Source organism: Lepisma saccharinum, chromosome 4 (genome assembly GCF_977018435.1).
Source record: "Lepisma saccharinum chromosome 4, izLepSacc3.1, whole genome shotgun sequence".
NCBI classification, from domain to species: domain Eukaryota; kingdom Metazoa; phylum Arthropoda; class Insecta; order Zygentoma; family Lepismatidae; genus Lepisma; species Lepisma saccharinum.
Window position 1 is genome coordinate 86,038,497 of NC_139232.1, and position 19,180 is coordinate 86,057,676.

The window sequence follows — 19,180 nt, forward strand, 5'->3', positions numbered from 1 at the left end:
TGATGACAGTGACTATGGCCTCTTCTTAGAGGTTGATCTGACAATTCCAGATAATTTACACAACAAATTTTCTGATCTGCCCCCAATTCCTGAGGTTAAGTGCTCACCTGGCTCTAAACAGAAGAAATTGATGATGACACTGGAACCAAAACAGGGTTATGTCATATATTACAAAAACCTCCAGTTCCTGATGCATCATGGTGTTCAAGTGACCAAACTTGGCAAAGTTTTGAGGTTCAGGCACTTAAAATGGTTGAAATCATATATTGATACAAATACAGACCTTCGAACATCTGCAAAAAACCAATTTGATAAGGTTTTGTTTAAATTGATGGTCAATTCAGTGTATGGCAAAACAATTGAAAATGTCAGAAAACATATTGATGTTAAAATAATTACTGACCCCAGCCGGAGCAAAAAATTGGTTGCAAAGCCTAATTTCAATTATAGAAGAATTTATGATGAAAATATGGCACTTTTCAACATGAAAAAAACAAATATTAAGTTTGATAAACCTATTTATGTAGGGGCTGTGATATTGGAATTGGCAAAATTACATATGTTAAAATTGTATTATGATGTGCTGAAACCTTTTTATGGTAATTGTGTAAAATTGATGTACATGGATACAGATAGTTTTGTTCTTGACATTCAAACAGAAGATGTTTTTCAAGATATGTCACAGCCTGAATTGCTTGAATATTTTGATACCAGTGAACATACAAGGATTCAACCCCACAACAAAAAGGTGCCTGGCAAGTTAAAAGATGAGACACTTGGTGATGTTATTGTGGCATTTGCTGGGTTAAGGGCCAAGATGTACAGTTTTGAAACATGTAGTGGCGCTGTTGCCAAAAAGGCCAAGGGCATTGGCAAAGTAACTGTGGACAAAGAGCTCCAATTTGAAGATTATAAAAATTGCCTCAAGACCCAGAATTTAATAAGAACATCAGAATCCAGAATTCAGAGTGTGGATCACTTATTGACTAGCAATAATGTAAGAAAAGTGGCTCTGGACCCACATGATGATAAGAGATGCATTTTATCATGTGGCATACATACTCTACCATGGGGGCATTGTGATTTGAAAAGTGGGAATCAATGCCCAAATACAGAGCATTATTTGAAATAAATAAACATGCCTATGAACTTATTTGGGTTCAAGAAACAAGGTATTATGGACCTGCCAACACCACAACCCTCTTCTGATATAATATCTAAACTAAGTGCTTTGTTAATTATTCATCTGAACAGCATACTTACAGATGTTGATGATAAAACAGGTAAAATATTGTACATATTTAACAATAATTTAAATTATTACCAATTACCTGTAGGTGGGCAATTACAATTTATTACAACCCCTGAGGGTGATGTCAAGATTTCAGTGGGGAGAAATATTTATAGAATTAAGCACTCAAACATGATTTCTGGCACTGTATATACTGTTTCTGCTGGTGACTGCTTATATATTGAGGTCCCTGGATCATATGACAAGCTTATACCCTTTTTTATAGAATTAAGAATCAGATATTCAATAATAAATAACCGCTAAAAACAAAAATGCCTAATGATATTTTTGGCCATACAAGGCATGAAGATCACAGTGATGAGATTTTGATGCTTGATGTCAGAGTCAAGAAATTAAGAAGTGATTTACAAGCTTTACAAACTACACTCAATGCCAGTCTTCAATTAGAAATTACAAATTTGCAATCACAATGCATAGACCCTCTTCTTAAAATTGACTCAGAACTTAAATTATTGCTTCAGAAATATACTGATCTGGCAACATTAGATAATTTTCAAAGTTTAGAAGAAGCTGTTGCAGCTCTTCAAGCCAAATTTAAGACCCAGGCTAACAACTCTGAGCAATTGAAACAGCAATTGGAAGAGCAAATAAATAATGTCCAGACACAGCTCCAAACAATTGTCAAAAGCATAAAATCACAAGAAGATTTTGATCTAGTGATTTCCACTCTAAAAGAACAGATTCAATCACTCCAAATACCTAATCTGGACCCTCTGAACAATGCCATAGCCGAGGTTAAAGAAAAAATTGAGACACTTGAAAATTTTATGAACAATTTGCCATCTTCTGATGCTTTGAGTGCAATAACTCGGAGTGTTGCAAACATCAAGCTGCAACTTGAAACATATGAAGATTTTGGAAAAATTCAAAGTTCCATAACCCATCTTGAAGGTACAATAGCAGCAGTGCAAAATGATTTGGCAAATGTACTAGAATCCCGCCTGCCCGGTATTGTAGATACTCTTGTTAGTGTCCAGCACCAAATCACAAAGCTTGAAAACCTCAACACTGAATCTGAACTATCTCATTTTCATCACTTGATTGATGATATCCAAACAAAACTTGAAATTTTACAACAATCCACACCCTCTCAGGCAGATATAGCCCTGCTCCAAAATGCTATGCAAAATGTGGCTGATGCATCTGAATTAAACAATGTGAAATTGGCACTTGAATTTTTGCAAAATACAGTATCAAATCTACCTACATCACAGGAACTTAAAAATATTAAGAGAGCAGTGAATAGGATATTGAAATCAGAAGATATCAAGAATATCCAGACAGAGATCAAACAACTCACTCAGACAGTGGCCACTCTACCAACTAATCAACATATTAATGAACTGCATGCCCTGTTTGAGGATATCAGAAGACAGGTCCATGATCTTACTGCTCAAAATTCAAAATTGGCAGTTATTGAAAATTTGCAACAAATTGTAGCTAATATCAAGCAACAGCTAGGGACCATGGAATCCAATCAAGCAAATGCTCTGTCTGTTTTTGCCACCCAGCTTCAAGAGATTGTGCAACAATACAAGAAACTTGTTGTGGACAAATACAAATAGGGGACAAATTATATTTAGAAAATCCTGTAGTATCAGCTGCTGAACACCCCATAGTTGCAATATTCTTGTTTACATATTATGTCTAGACAAATTATTGTTGATGAATTACACAGACAAGCCAGACATAATTTTAAGAGACTCCCAGTAGTCACAAAGGGCATAGATGATTTATGGCAGAGTGACTTAATTGAAATAGCAAGTGGACAGCTGAAAAACTTAGACAAAATCAACAAGGGCTACAAGTATCTACTCACTGTAATAGACACATTTTCAAAATTTGCCTGGGCTGTGCCACTCAAATCCAAGACTGGGGCATGTGTTACAGAAGCCATCAGAACAATCATCAATCAGAGTGGAAGATCCCCGCGCTATTTGCAAACAGATAATGGCAAAGAATTTTATAATTCAGTGTTTCAACAATTTATTAAAAGCCAGGCAATAAAACATTACTCGAGTTACAGTGATCTCAAGGCCTCAATTGTAGAGAGATTCAACAAAACTCTAAAAAATCTTATGTATAAACAATTTGCACTTCAAGGTAATTATAAATGGATTAATATTCTTCCAGAACTTCTACATAAATATAACAACTCGGTCCATTCTACAATCAACATGAAACCCTCTGAAGTAACTTCATCTGATGAGCAAAAATTGATCAGCACTGTTTATTATCCTAAATATCAGCCAACAACAAGAAAGGCCAAATACAAGATTGGTGATCAAGTAAGAATCAGCAAATATAAGCACTTATTCAAAAGAGGCTTTACAAGAAACTGGAGCACTGAATTATTTACAGTGGTTCAAATTAAACCTGGGACCCTTAACACATATATAATAAAAGACCACCGAGGAGAAATTCTCAAAGGCAGGTTCTATGAAGAAGAGCTCAGCAAAACTAAACAGCCCGACACATATCTCATAGAAAAAATTATCCGCAGAAAAGGCAACAAGTTATTTGTCAAATGGCTAGGACTCCCAGAACACAGCTGGATCGATGCAAACAAAATAATAATATGAACACCTGGGATGTTATAAAGATGCTGCCAGAACCTGAACAGCAGATTAAGAGAAATGGCAACTTGCTGCCTGATAATATTAGATGTCTTATTGTTGGGCCATCAGCTTGTGGTAAAACTACACTAATGGTTGATAATTTTTTATTGGCACCCAACTGGTTAGACTGGAAAAACAGGCACTTGTATATCTTCTCTAAGAGCTTGGAACAATTAAAATATCAGCAGCTGATGAAGCTATATGATGGATTGGATATAGCCACTTTTGAACCAGATGTTAAGCCACTTCACGAATGTCTCGATAATTCTGTTGTTGTGTTTGATGACATTATACTGGATAATCAAAACAAGGTTAGAAATTTCTTTACACAGGGCCGGCACAAAAACATTGATTGCTTCTACCTGGCACAGACTTTTTCAAAAATACCGAAGCAGCTGATCGGAGACAACAGCAATTTTATATGTGTGTTTCATCAAGACCATACCAACCTCAAACACATACATGATGAATATGTAGGTGGGGACTTGAGCTACAATAATTTTTCTAAGTTTTGCAGCAGGTGCTGGAACCAGGACAGTTATGGGTTTGTCACAATTGATATGACAAGAACACCCAATAGTGGCAAATACAGAAATAAAATCAACAATTTTCTAGACATCGAAACATAAATAAATAACCATGAAAAGGCCAATTATTGATGATCTTAAATTAAGAGATTATCTTGTAAAAAGATTTAAGGGATGGAAATCAGAGAACCGAGGAATTTATGAAAAATACAAACAAACAGAACAGCCTGTAATAGATGCTATTAGTGAATTAGGTAAAAATATTAAAACTGTTACAGAGCAAAATCAAAATTTGATCACAGAGCTTGTACCTGTAGCTGCAAGAAACATATTAGATTATCCATTCACCCCACTTTCCAGTATTCATACACCTAGTGCTATTGCTCCTAGAAGAATTAAAGCTACTCAGGATCCTATTGAATTGGGTCTTCTTGCTCAAAAATATTTAACCACACCTAAAGACAACAAAGATGAGGTGTTTGGCTTATATGCTGACACAGAGCATGATGGTAGCATCATACATAGAATTGGCTATTTCAGAGTAACATTTATGGGGGATGATCTGATTGTTTATTCAGAATCTCGTCTCGGAGAAAAAGGTGCTTTTGTTAAGTACCCCGGCACACCTGGATTGTGGGAACTGATGACTAGGAAAAGGCCTGGCAGCTATACAGATCAAGATTATGAATATTACAAAGAAATATTAATAAAATCAGATGCTCTATACCAGAACAATGATCCCACACAAAAAAGAGTCAAGTCTAGCAGTGGGGCAAAATACAATAATTTAATCAAGCCCATATGGTCACAAATTAAGACAGGCAGTGGAATCAAACAATACAACACCCTGCCTAAAGAATTTGTCTGGGTTGATGATGTCAGGAAACTTGTAGATAGGTTATTGGTGATAGCTGGGGAGGAAAATGCAGGGAACCACAATTTTTACAATGAAAAAGTTGGAATTATGGACATGATAAGCACCAAATTGTCTAATTTTATAGTGAATGACACTAAGGGGATTGGATATCTTATAAAAATTATTAATACTCTACCACCTAAATTTTGGAATATTTCTGAGTGTCGGAGGTTGGTTAATGACATTATAAACAAGCTGCCATTTGAACTACACATTCCAGGCTATCAGTATTGTGGTCCAGGCACAAAATTGGACCATAGATTAAACAGAGGTGATCCTGGTGTTAATCCTTTAGATGCTGCTTGTAGAGACCATGACATAGCATACAACACACATTCTGATCTTGACAAAAGACATGTTGCAGACAAGAAATTAGAAGAGGCTGCATTTGGTAGATTTGTAAGCAAAGATGCATCTTTGAGTGAAAAATAGCAGCATTGGGAACCACCATAGCTATGAGCACCAAACAAAAACTGGGGTGGGGGTTGTGAATATGTATATAATAAACCTACAATGAAGGCCAAGGGTGTTATGTATCAAATACCTTATGCAGGTCTTAAATCTCTTGGGCCTATTGATAGTCTTTTAACCAAAAAGCAGCGCAAGAAAAAAAATTCTTGTATTGCCAAGGGCCATGGTATGAAATTGTTGCTTAGTAACCCCCAATTAAAAAAATTACAGCAATCAAGAAAAAAATCACATGTGGGCGGTTTCATATTTACTATCCCGGCCATCTTAGCAGCACTCGGGGCTGTTGGGAGCTTGGCTGGGGGATCAGCTGCCATAGCAAAAACAGTAATAGATGCCAAGAAAAATAGGGCAGAATTAGATGAATTGAAGCGCCACAACCTGGCCATGGAGAAACAAGGAAAAGGTGTTAAGAGAGCCATGAATAAGTTTAAAAAAACAAGAGCCGCTTACAAACCAAGATATTGAAGCTTTAATCAAGCCACTGGGCATCAAAAATTTTAGAGGTGTGTACATGTCTGATTCTTTGCCGGAACAACCACTCAACAAAGAGTGTGGCATTGTTAATTTGGATAAGTACAAAAATCAGGGCACTCACTGGATTTGTTATCTTAAATATTTAAAAGATGAGGCATTTGTGTTTGATTAATTTGGAGGTGTTCCACCTGAAAATTTAATAAAATATCTAAAATCAACTAATCTTTATTACAATAATGCCCGTGTTCAAAACTTCAAAGATGTTAATTGTGGACATTTGTGTTTATCTGTTTTCAGATATATGTCTCAAATAAATAAACCATCAATTGAAGATTTTCAAAAAGCCTTGTGGTATTTGAAACATCATGGGGGTATTCCATCTCACCAGCCAAAATTCAATATTGAAACTCAAATTACATGATGACATAGTGTATCCCAAAACAATAGCTCTCAGAGCATTTTACGGCATGTACTTGATCCCTAATATTACACACCACAACAACAAAATTGCAGTAGGGGATCAAAAAATTGTCATCACTCCAGGGCAGTATAATCTGTCCACTCTAAATGCTCAATTACCCAGAGGTATAGTTTTAACTCAAAATTCTGTCACTCACAGAGTAGAGATTGTATCTGCTACAGAAACAGTGGATCTGGGTACTATAGGAGAGCTGTTAGGCTTTGAGAACAACACAAAACTTGAAGCGGCCATCAAACACACTGCTATTAATATACCTAAATTCTTAGCCATAGAGACTCTGAATATTTACTGTAATGTGGCCGAGGGTATGATCACCAAATCAAATGGCATAGGCACTCACAAACAAACTGGCATCATTGCAACATTCAAACCTAATTCTGAATTTATGGAGCCAATCATCTACACTCCATCCCCAACATTATATTTTCCTGTGTGCCATAATAGAATAGATTATATTGAATTGATGGTCACTAATGAAAAAGAAGAATTAGTTGATTTTGCTGGAGCCACAACAACTGCAATCATAGAAATTAATATTTAAATAAAAATACATACAATGGAAAATATTGAGAGTTATGAGCTACAATCATTCCCTCCAAACAGGAGGACATTTGCAAATTTAAATCAACCCAACACAGAGATTGATGTTGATCTTGATGTAGGGGATGGCTTTATACACCCCCACAGAGCAGATCTATACATCAAATTTGATGTTGTAAAGCTGGATGGAACAGATTATCCGGCAAATTCAAATATAAGATTGGTAGACAATTTTGTGCCGCATCTGTTCTCTGAAATTGAGATCAGAAAGCATGGTGTTGTTATAAACAGAGTGGATTATCCCGGCATTACCTCCACAGCTTTGGCCACACTAAAATTATCCAAAACCGAGGCTTCTTACTACAAAATAGGTGGATTTGAGGCTGGTGATAAAATTATATCTAAGAGCCACACTGTGCTGTTCCCTATGCGCCTGTTGCCAGGATTCTTCTCAGATTACAAAGATATTATGTGGAAGGGTGGTTTAAGAATCACATTTAGAAGAGCTGCCAATGATAATAATGCTTTGATGAGGTACAGTGCAATAAACTCCACAGGGGAAGCTATGCCTAATACCCTACCTGATGAAGGCAAATGCATTATTCAGACTATGGAGCTAAGAATCCCAGTTGTTGAATATGAAGCCAGTTATGCTCTTAAATACAAAGCAGATATAATAAAAAATCCACAGGTTCCTTTACAATTTTATACATATCAATGTGTACAGAAGCCCGCAACTGGTACTTATTATGAGTTTGATGCTACAAATTCATTCTCCAGTATACAATATGACATGCCGGATTTTGTGGTGGTATTGTTTCAGACTGGAAGACACAATAATCAGGAAAAAAATTCAAGTAAATTTGATAACTGCAACATCAAGAACATATATCTTAAAAATGGCAGAAATGAGGTATTTCCTAGAGAAAATTATAATTTAGACATTTCCAAGGATGATTTCCTTAAATTATATGAAGCATTTACAGCATACAAAAGGGTCACTACTGGCAATACTGACATGTATTACACACCAGATGAATTCAAAGCACAGAGGCCCATGTTTGTAATCAACACTTCAAAAAGGAAACAAGTTATGGTTAATGACAGGACAAACATTAAAATTATCTGTGAATTCCATGAGGCATTACCTGATGACACCATATGTAGTGTTATTCTCATAGGGGAAAAATCTTATCTTTATGATGTAAGAAATGAGAGAGTCACGGAACAATTCTAGAAGAAATATATTATCTTAATACTAGATATGCAAGTTGAGGCTGGGGTCCAATTAAACTTAAACCAGAAGTAAATATGTATGGGTGGGTATGGGTTTTAGCTTAATTTTAAGTGTGGCCAAAAAAAATATCAAGAGAGCCATATTTTTAACAAGTTTATGGACAACAATCTGACAGAAGTGCCTTTTGTAAGTGTGGACAAATCAATCTGAGGGGGCTCATCATTTCACAGGAACTTCCCGAGGGCATTTTTACAAAAATCTTGGATTAGACAGGGTGCTACACTTGAGCAAAAAGCTCATATGGGCATGTTGAGCTTGTTTTAAGTGTGGCCAATTCTGCCAGAGGGGGGCTCATCATTTATCGAGCTGGTTGTATCATCAATTACACTACTGGTTCGACATCCGGTGGTGGACAACTGTTGGTCCTGTACCGATTACGCTATCTGTACGTACATCAGGTAAACTTAAGATAAGAACTCGAACTTGGATAGTGTCACCAATAAAGAATATCAACATTGAGGATCTGCTGGAGACATTCTAAAAGGGTTAACATTTGGAACACTTTAACTTTAATGACGAGATTCACGATAAACTCAACAACTTACCCGAAATTCGAATTCGTATTAGACACAGTAGTTTGTGTCTAGGCCTCTAGGGACCAACAAAGTTCTGGGAATGTATTCGCAAAATATTGGAAATCCATGTTATGCTCATTAAACCTGCTGACATTCCAAATATAAGCGATGTTCAAAATATACTAGAATTGTGCAGTAAAATAACCGGTAACAAGCCCATGAAGACAAAGCTTTCATCTATTTTATTCTTCTTGAAACCACTGTACTAACGATGGCACAGGATATATATCCGTGTATTGACGAAAAAAATCCAATAGCACAAGAAGAGAAATCCTTGTATTAACGTCGAAATCCCTGTTCTTAATTAAATATGTTACAACAAAATTTACAAGAATTCACCTAAATTTTTTATTGAGAACCAAAACATGTACGAATACTTTATGATGTAGTTGAAATTAAGGAATTACCAAATTGTGCTGTAGAATTTAATACTATGTTATGTAATTGATACATCTACAGATAACTTGTGTGTAACTTCAAGGAAAATAAATTGAAGGAAGTAACACATTATTTTTTTTGTTATGAACTTTCCAGAGATTCTTCATCGATTTCCTCAAACAAGTAGTTACACAAGGTGCCGAAGTTGTGGGGCAAATTTCAAATCAGGTGTCAAATTCCGTTGATGGTTGCCGTAGTGGGGGTTAGGTAATAAAAATATTCTCAATTGAATATAATTCAGTTATTTAAAACATGCCCTCTATATTAAAATTGAATAGCCACATAATGCTTTATGAAACACTTCATGATAAACAGACGTTCATTGAATAATTGAATTATTCTGTTAAACATTCTGCTGTACTACCAAATCATTATAAATTGTTAGCTGTAGGTTAAAACTTTTAGCATACACAATATTAAGTATTATTATAAATTAACCTAACTTCGTTAAAACTATGGAGGTACTTGTGTTACAGAGTAGTTTTGCACAAGGTGCTGAAGTGGTTGGACAAATTTCAAATCAGGTGTCAAATTCTGTTGATGGTCGTCGTAGTGGGGGACAGGTAAGCAATTATCGTCCATGTAAATATAATACTCATTTTAAAAATAAGGAAATCCATTATATTTAGAAATCGTTCAACATAATTTAATCCACTTAAAGAACACGAGAGAGAAGAAAAGCGAAAAGAAATAACTTCATGATGAAGACGACATCAATGAATTACAAAGTTTTGTTCTAAATTTTCGTGTGATGCAATGCAAGTTCCTTGTACATGTATGTGTTGCTTGCGAGTAGCGATAGCAGATTCGATTTGAAAATATGAATATAAATATTTGTTATTAACCGTTTCAGAGGTTCTTCTTCATCGATTTAATGAAACAAGCTGTTGCAACAGGGGCCGACGTGGTTGGACAAATTTCAAATGGGGTGTCAAATTCTGTTGATGGTCGTCGTAGTGGGGGACAGGTAAGCAATTATCGTCCATGTAAATATAATACTCTTTTTAAAAATAGGGAAGTCTATTTATATTTAGAAATCGTTCAACATAATTTAAACAACTTAAAGAACACGAGAGAAAAGAAAAACTAAAAGAAATAACTTCATGATGAAGGCGACATCAATGAATTACAAAGTTTTGTTCTAAATTTTCGTGTGATGGCAATGCAAGTTCCTTGTATATGTATGTCTAGCTTGCGCGTAACGATAGCAGATTCGATTTGAAAACATTAATATAATTATTTGTTATTAACCGTTTCAGAGGTTCTTCTTCATCGATTTAATAAAACAAGCTGTTGCAACAGGGGCCGACGTGGTTGGACAAATTTCAAATGGGGTGTCAAATTCTGTTGATGGTCGTCGTAGTGGGGGACAGGTAAGCAATTATCGTCCATGTAAATATAATACTCATTTTAAAAATAGGGAAGTCTATTATATTTAGAAATCGTTCAACATAATTTAAACAACTTAAAGAACACGAGAGAAAAGAAAAGCGTAAAGAAATTACTTCATGATGAAGGCGACATCAATGAATTAGAAAGTTATGTTCTACACACAGAACTCAAAGTGTGTCAATTGACACACAAAAGTGCATCATTTTTTTTACTCCAATGACACATTAAAAATGCATCAAACTGAATTATCCACCTAAATGCACCAAAATAAATGTGTCCAATGATTCACTAAAATGCATCAAACTGAAAGATGCACCTAAATGCATCAAAATAAATGTGTCAAATGACACATTAAAGTGGATATTTCGTTTGATGCACCAAAACGTGTCGTTGGAGTCAAAAAATTTGATGCACTTTTAGTGTGTAGAGTGACACGTTCAAATGCGTCTTTTTTCCCTTTTCTTACTCAAGGGGGTTGCATACCTGCAAGGGAAAAGTTCCAATACATTTCTCCACTGTAAAAAATATTGCATTTTACAAATACTTTCTTGAAGCACTTCACATTTAATGTGCTTCAGAAGTGTAGAAATTGCTGAAAAAGTTATAGAAAGAAGTATTGTCAATATTAAATATTCTGCAAATGTGTAAAGTGCATTCTAGAAATTATTAATTATTTTTGATCATTTATAGTACATTTCACACATTTAGAACATGCTGAAAACACTTCTTAGCACACAATGAACAAATTCCTTATTACTGGAAATTTTTAGATGGAGGGATGCTTAGTGTAAATTTCTTTAGTGCAAGGGAATTAGTGTGTTAAGCTACACTTAACTAAATATTATGCTTTTCTTGTTCACATTTCTGCACATATAAACACACTGTGGCATGGCCTTGTGAGTTCATGGTTGTATGTGCAAATATTGAATTGAATACATAAAAATAACACTTTCAGAACATACTGAAAATAACTTTTGCACAAAATGAGAGATTGTAATAATTTTTAGGCTGAGAAAAAGAAGTACATTTATTTTCCTTTCCATTTAATCTACATGTTTACGTCTTGCCGTGAACATGCAGATTAACAATCACAGAAAAATCAAAAAAGCAAATAATTTTCAATTATGAACAAGAATTAAGTGACGTAGGAGTAAAATGCATCGTCATTAAACAGAAAAAAAAATCAACACCCTGTAACCTAAAATTAATATATAACATAGAAAATCTATGAATACCATTTTCAATCACACCAATGTTGTTAGTGAACAATAAAAGAACTTAGATGCTATTCATACTAACAAATGATAGCCTACAGATGATCTTGAGACAAAACATTTATTGTTTGACACAGATACACTGATGCTTAATGCACATTCTGTTTTAAATCCTTGCACATAAGATAGATGACTTAGGGCGACAGTCTCTATTGATGACCTAATAGTATGTACTCGACTACTGCCATATATGTACCACAGTTTTCAGAGTAGTCTAATTCAAAAACATAGTACATGCCAACAAGTGCACAGATAAATGTTTGTAAAGTGGCGCATTGCACTTTCTAGCATCCAGCTACCAGGACAACTATCCTTCCACCAATAGTGCCAGATAAGTTGCATCATTCTCAAAATCTTCTGTTAGCAAAAGGTGATGCTTCCTGAAAATAAATGAATGAAGCACTCATAAATATGATATTTTCCTTGAATTTTATTACAAAAAAACATACGTCAATTGGCACAGGGAAAACATTACCACATGTAACTGGTGTAAATATAATAGCACTAATAATTTTGTAAAACTCTAAAGGAGACAAATTCTGTTATATGCTTATAGGCCAAAATGAAGTGACATAATACTTTACACAATACACACAGGTTAAACATAAACTTTCTTATTGATAACCTGTTCAAATCAATTTCCAAATCCAACGAGTTACGAAGAAGATTAGCAATTGAAAAGCACAAACAGGAAACAAATAGAGAACATTCAATTCAGTTAATGTACATTACTTTTCTGTTCATAAACGTTTATCCTCATCAATATATAAAAATATGATTTAATAAATGGAAGACAGCAATTTTTTCTGTTGTATATGAATGTGAAAGAGTGGGTACTTTATCACAGAGGAACATGATTTGGAGCTTTAAAAATAAAATAATTATGGACATATGTGGACTAATACAGATGAGATCAAGCAGAACTGAAAATATTACATAGTTTTAATGGTGTAATTTGTATACGATTTACAATCGGAAACCCTTTATAATTCATCCATCTCTTCCCTCCACCATTCCATCCTTTTCCTTCCCACCACCTCTCTTTCTCCCACATAACAAGCATAAGATATTAGAGAGGGAGAGAGAGTTGATCCTCTCTCAAATACACATATTTCTCTCTCCTCTCTTGCAATCTCTCTCTCTCTCTCTCTCTCTCTCTTGGAGAGACTGAAAAAGGAAAGAAATGCAGTGAGAGAAAAAGGGAGAGGGGAGATAGACATGACAAGCACATATATTTATTTCTCTCTCTTTCTAAAAGAGAGACTCTCATATATACCATGCAGAAAACGGCATTTTTGAACTCCTTGTTATTCCAGCATAAAAATAAATCTAGTAATTAATATTATATCAAAATCAGAAATTAACCAAAAATAACAAATATAGTTTCAAATGCCATAATTTAATATTCAAGCAATAGATAGTAAGATAAATACATCCCCAACTCGATTCAAATGACAGAAATGGACTAAGAGAGAGAGATATAGGGGGAAGAGGGAAGGAAAGAAATAAAAGAGTGAAGGAGTCTATCTCTCTCTGACAAAGAGTGAGAGGGGAAATAGAGAAAGAAGGTGGAAAGAAAGAAAATGGAGAAAAATAAGAAAGAATGACAGAAAAATAAAAGCAAATTAAGGGAGAAAGAGATACCTCTCCTCCTGTACAGCTTTCCATGACTTAATGGCATTGTAATAATTAAATTTCCAAGCCTTTCAGGGGTAGCTTGATGTGCTTAAAACTATGTATGCTAATGAAAAGAGATTAAAAGCCATTCATTGCTTATCTCAAGCAATTAAGAAAATGAAACAGAAAATACATGACAATCTTGTGTTAACCATTATGTATATATAGTTACTTAAAATTATTTATCAGTTGCATTAAAATAATATTTTCAGGGATGTGTGCTGAATTTTCCATATGTGGGTGTAAGTTTGTATTTAGGGGTGGCAGGGTAAATTTAGAGCCAAAATGACCTTATGTCATTAGCAGATAGAAAGCAAAATTAAACATGAAATTGACTTATAATGCCTATAAGTATAGAAATCATTTTCCACAAAAGAACTCCACCACTGAAACAAACATAACATCAACTCTTTGAATTTTGTATACAATATGAAACTCATGTCCAATAATAATTTACACACACATAGAGAGAGAGGGGGGGAGAGAAAGAAAAGCAACAAACATTAACAGTTAAGCATATTGAATTAACCCCAGTCTCATATAAAAAGCTAGGTATCAAAGGTGATAAGGGGCTTAAGAGATGATCATTATGTCATCCAATGAGAAGCTGTTTGGATTTTGAGTGATGTTATCAGTTATCAGGATTTTAGAAGGGGGGTACATATACTTATTTTTATTATTAAGCCCTCAATTTGTCATCTTTCCTGTCTTTGATGTTCTCTTTTTTTAGAAATACTTGGCCAAAGAGGTGGTTATGATCCCCAACAAACCTCCTTGGGCACGCCACTAGATGTTATGTGAAGCAGTTTATTTAATGAGCCTAAAATCTATGAAATGAAAAAAATATTCTGAAGATATTTTAAATTAATTCAACATGGAAAAATTATATTTACATGTGTTAACTTGAAAGTCGTAATTTGAAACATGAGCAATACTTGCACCATGGTAAATTTTCTGTGGAAAGTGAGATTTTCTTAGCACATATTCATGTTACGGATAACAATATGTAACACACACTAACCTTTTGCTTGCATTGTTGGTGGGTATCAACAACAACCAGAGAATAATCCCTCTTCAGTCGGTTCATTTGCTTAATTCCTCTGCAAAAGAGCTTCTGAATATTTCTTTATTGTCTTCATGAAGGGAACAACAAGTACCTTAAAAATAAACAAAAAAACTTTGGATATAATATCTACTTGGGATAAGCAGAAAAACGAAACTTAGTTTAATATCAAAACAAAATACTAGTTGAGTATAATTTAAATGGTATAGTTAACATTAATGAATAACAGACAAGTAGATCATTCAAAAATAAATTTTTTATACAAGTGCTAGAACGATCATTTCATTCCTAATTAATGAGACGAGTGAAATATCACATTCTTATTTTTTTAATGTTTCAAATATGTTAGTTCGACATTATCCATTGTGTAGTTCTTGAAACTGCACATATTAAAGCACTAGACAATTGAAAATATCCAATTAACATTGTATGCTAAAGTAGAACCCAGTGGCGTGCCCAAGGGTAAGTTGGTTGGTGGGAGGTCATAACCCCCCCTTCGCCCCAGTACTCTTAAAAAAAGAACGTGAGATGCACGAAAAGATGGCAAAATGAGGACTGATTACTAAAAAAATCACAGGTAGAACTATTGTCTCCAACATTCAGGGATATTAAAATAATATTTCTGAACTTTCGTAAATAAGATTAAGATATTCTAGAGTTTTACTGTATGTACGCCTTCTCAATTTTTATAAAAGAAAAAAACAAAAATCCAGCTTATGTAAATTCGATGTGGTTGGTGATTGGTGTAGGCGACAATCGGAACCCGCAGATTGCTTTTCGACATCTTTCTCTGTCTTTCACTCGTTTCCCTATTTATGTCCTCCCCTTTCTCTCCCATGTCTTTCACTTCCCTTCGGCCTCTCCCTCTCTTCCCCAGATTTGCATCTTCCCCACACACATCTTCAGCATATGTCTGTGTATCGCTTATTTACTTCGCTTTATCTTTCACTTATGATTCTCTTCTCTCTACTTCACTCTCTGTCCGAGGGAGAAGGAAATATATAGAAGCAAGGCAGCCAGAAAGAGACAGAAGGAAGAGGAATAGTAAAAGATTAATGGAGAGAAAGAATAATGAAGACACAGACCGAAAATGTGAGGAGAAATATAGAAAAAGAAATGTTCGAGACGAGAGGAAGTAAATACAGAAGGTTGTTCGGGATCTCTGGTGACGATTTTGAAAGCCGCTGGCGGCGCTGTTATCAACGTCAGTCCGTCCAAACGGTGCATGCTGAGTCACGTCAGTACCGAGAACGCACGTGCAGAGTGTTGTGCCATTTACCTACAACGATGCCGAAGAAAATTGAACCATACTGGGAGGGCTACATAACAGCCCTTTCCGATGCTAAATATAGCTATTCGGCAATCAAAGGAATGTGCAAGAATCGTGGTTTTGTGATATCGAAGAACGGGATCGGTGCGGTATTCAACAAAATAGGCAAAGACTGACTGGGCCTAATTCCACAGGGGAAGAAACAGGCAAATCCACGAGCAGCTACGAGTCGTACACCGGACATAGTGAGAAAAGTGAAGGCCCTTGTGTCAGGTGGTAACCCTGCCCCCCAAAGAAGTATCGCACGTAAGTTGGGAATGTCTGTGTCAACAGTGAACACCATAATCAAGAAGGACCTGCAACTAGAAATGCGGCATAAGCGGCGAGTTCACAAGCTGTTGCCTCGTCACATTGCGGAACGTCGACCGAACGCTAGAAAGCTCTATGAGACCTATCTTGCAGGAGAGAGATGGAAAAATGTGGTGACATTAGACGAAGCATATGTCTACCTTAGTGACTGTCACAAACCCCGCGCGATTTACTACCGCCCTCGCGACAAAAACAATTATCAAACATTGTATCGAGAATGCCAGGAAAGTTTTCCACGGGGTTTCATGATCATCGCTGGATACTGCTATAATGGCAAGCTAGCAATTCGCCGTGTAGCTAATAATGTGAAGGTGAACTCCACGTACTATCAGGATGAGGTTTTAACACCCATTTATAACATAGATATCCCGGCACTGTATGGGGGGGCCAAAAACCAGGTCTGGGTGCACCAAGATAAAGCATCCAGCCATACCTCCCGTTCGACTCCTCTGTTCTTACAGCGAATGGAGGTGGAAACTGGCATCCGTGCAATTCCTTACAGCGACATTCCGGTCAAGGCGCCAGATGGGTCACCCACGGATTTCTGTGCATTTGGACTCCTAAAACGGGCCTTAGGAAAGAGACGTCCACGCACTCTCAATGGCCTCTGGAAAGCCTGTCAGGAGGAGTTGGAAACGTTAGACATGATAACTCTTCCGAAAAGTCTGTTGCAATGGAAATTACGTTGTCGGGCTATAGGGCGGAATGCTGGTTTTCCAATTGAGCATGATCATTGGTGGCGACATGGGTTTTCATGAACTTATCACCCTTCCAACATTGTCCTCAGAGATCCCGAACGACCTTCTGTAGGATGGAAGAGGTTTGAAAAAGAGAAAATAAATGCGGAACCAAATTTTATATGCATGTATTCACTTCACGACACTGGGGTTATCCTCAATTGCAAAAATAATAAATTATGAAATAGGCAGATAAAAGCAAAGAAACATTCAATTCACACCCATGGGCGTCCGGAAGGGGAGGCAAGGGGGGGCCGTGCTCCCCTTGGAAAATGAAAGTCAACCAAAAATTATGTATTTCACACATATAACTTCATTTTAGCCACAATAATAGGTGTTAATTATTGCATGAACATCATAAATTCAAATATAAGCAATGTTTTTTCAAGGAAACAACCCTATTTTTGGAGACAATGTGTTTGTTCGCCACCCTCGAAAAAAAAATACATTCCTTGCCCCTCCCTGGAAAAAACCTGCGGACGTCCATGTTCACACCTAACACTTCTATTGTGCTATGTTAAATATTGGGTCCTGAAGCTGATTCCCATTTTAATTCAACTGTTGGGACTGAACACGTGTTTAATTTTTACTCGAGCATTTGGAATTAAGTACTGAAATCAGAACTTCAACGGAAAAAGCAAAACGGAAAATTACAAATAACCTGGATAGATACTTACTTTTCCTTACTCCGAAAATCTGTAGATCTTCTCTCCTTGTGCAATCTGCAAACAACTGCAAAACACACGAACACCAACAAAACACGTTATCACCACCAGTTCACAAGACGCCAACTACGAAAACTGAACGGAATGCAAGCTTCTGGTTGTGAAAGCGCATAGCGTCAGCGAGCATTCCTCAGTGATGAATCAGTCACCCAGGAGTTGTTTACAAAGAATTTTCCGTTTCGGGCAAGTTGAAAGGGGGGGGGGGAGGATTTGAAATAACATTAAATTTAGAGCCAAAATAACCATAAGTTGGGACTATGTGAAAAATATTAGGTGGATGTTACTAACATCAAGTAAGGGTGTAGTGAATACCCCAAAAATCTTTTGTCTTTATTTGATTTTTGTTATTAACGTCGCTTTTCTTACACTTTAGGCTAATCCGACGATGAAGCTAAGTGATGATATCATAAAATTGATGAAGAGGCGCACAAAAAGAATCACCAGCCCGGGATTCGAATTCGAGACCCCTGACATCGTAGCGCGTTGTGATAACATTCCGCAGCGGAGCAGATTAAGGGATCTTTCATATCTGTATATCGTAAAACAGGACAAAAAGCCAAAGAACTGTTCATGAACAAAGTGATATACTTAGATGCTTATGGAAACAAGCAAAGCGAATCTAGTTTCTACCTAAATAGCGTACACAAGTTTGAACTTATTAAAAACGCCAAAGTATTTTCAATATAATTTCAATTTTATGTTTTGTAAAATAATAATAATAACAAGCACCTTTTTTCTAGCACTTTTTTTATTTATGAACATGCAAAAAAAATATTTTTAGTATTTTTTATGATGAACACAAGAACAAACCAACTTGAAGAGTAACGGAACTTTCCTCCCAGAAAGAAAGCACTGATTAACAATAATAAAACGGAAATTTTAAGTTTCTATGACAGGAGGGCAAGATGTGACCCCTCCTCAAAGAGTTCAAATTACTTACTGTGCAGAAACAATGCATCAAAAGAACATTATTAGTGGCTTGAACATGCAAGTGTGGCACCAATTTTGATATTTCAATTAGCTA

General features: G+C 35.8%; 1 protein-coding gene across 14 annotated transcripts in view; it reads left to right on the plus strand.

Moving 5' to 3' along the window:
- LOC145986636 (uncharacterized) overlaps positions 1-19,180 on the plus strand; it is a 250,937-nt gene that overhangs the window by 137,129 nt on the left and 94,628 nt on the right. For 12 of the 14 annotated variants that reach the window (XM_083120894.1, XM_083120886.1, XM_083120887.1 and 9 more), the window contains exons 20-21: positions 10,503-10,616; positions 10,909-11,022. The exons of 1 other annotated variant lie outside the window; for it this stretch is intronic. In XM_083120894.1, the coding sequence (XP_082977020.1) occupies positions 10,503-10,616; positions 10,909-11,022 (228 nt within the window). The remainder of the gene's footprint in view (positions 1-10,502; positions 10,617-10,908; positions 11,023-19,180) is intronic. One more of the 14 variants, XM_083120895.1, reaches the window with a different exon arrangement.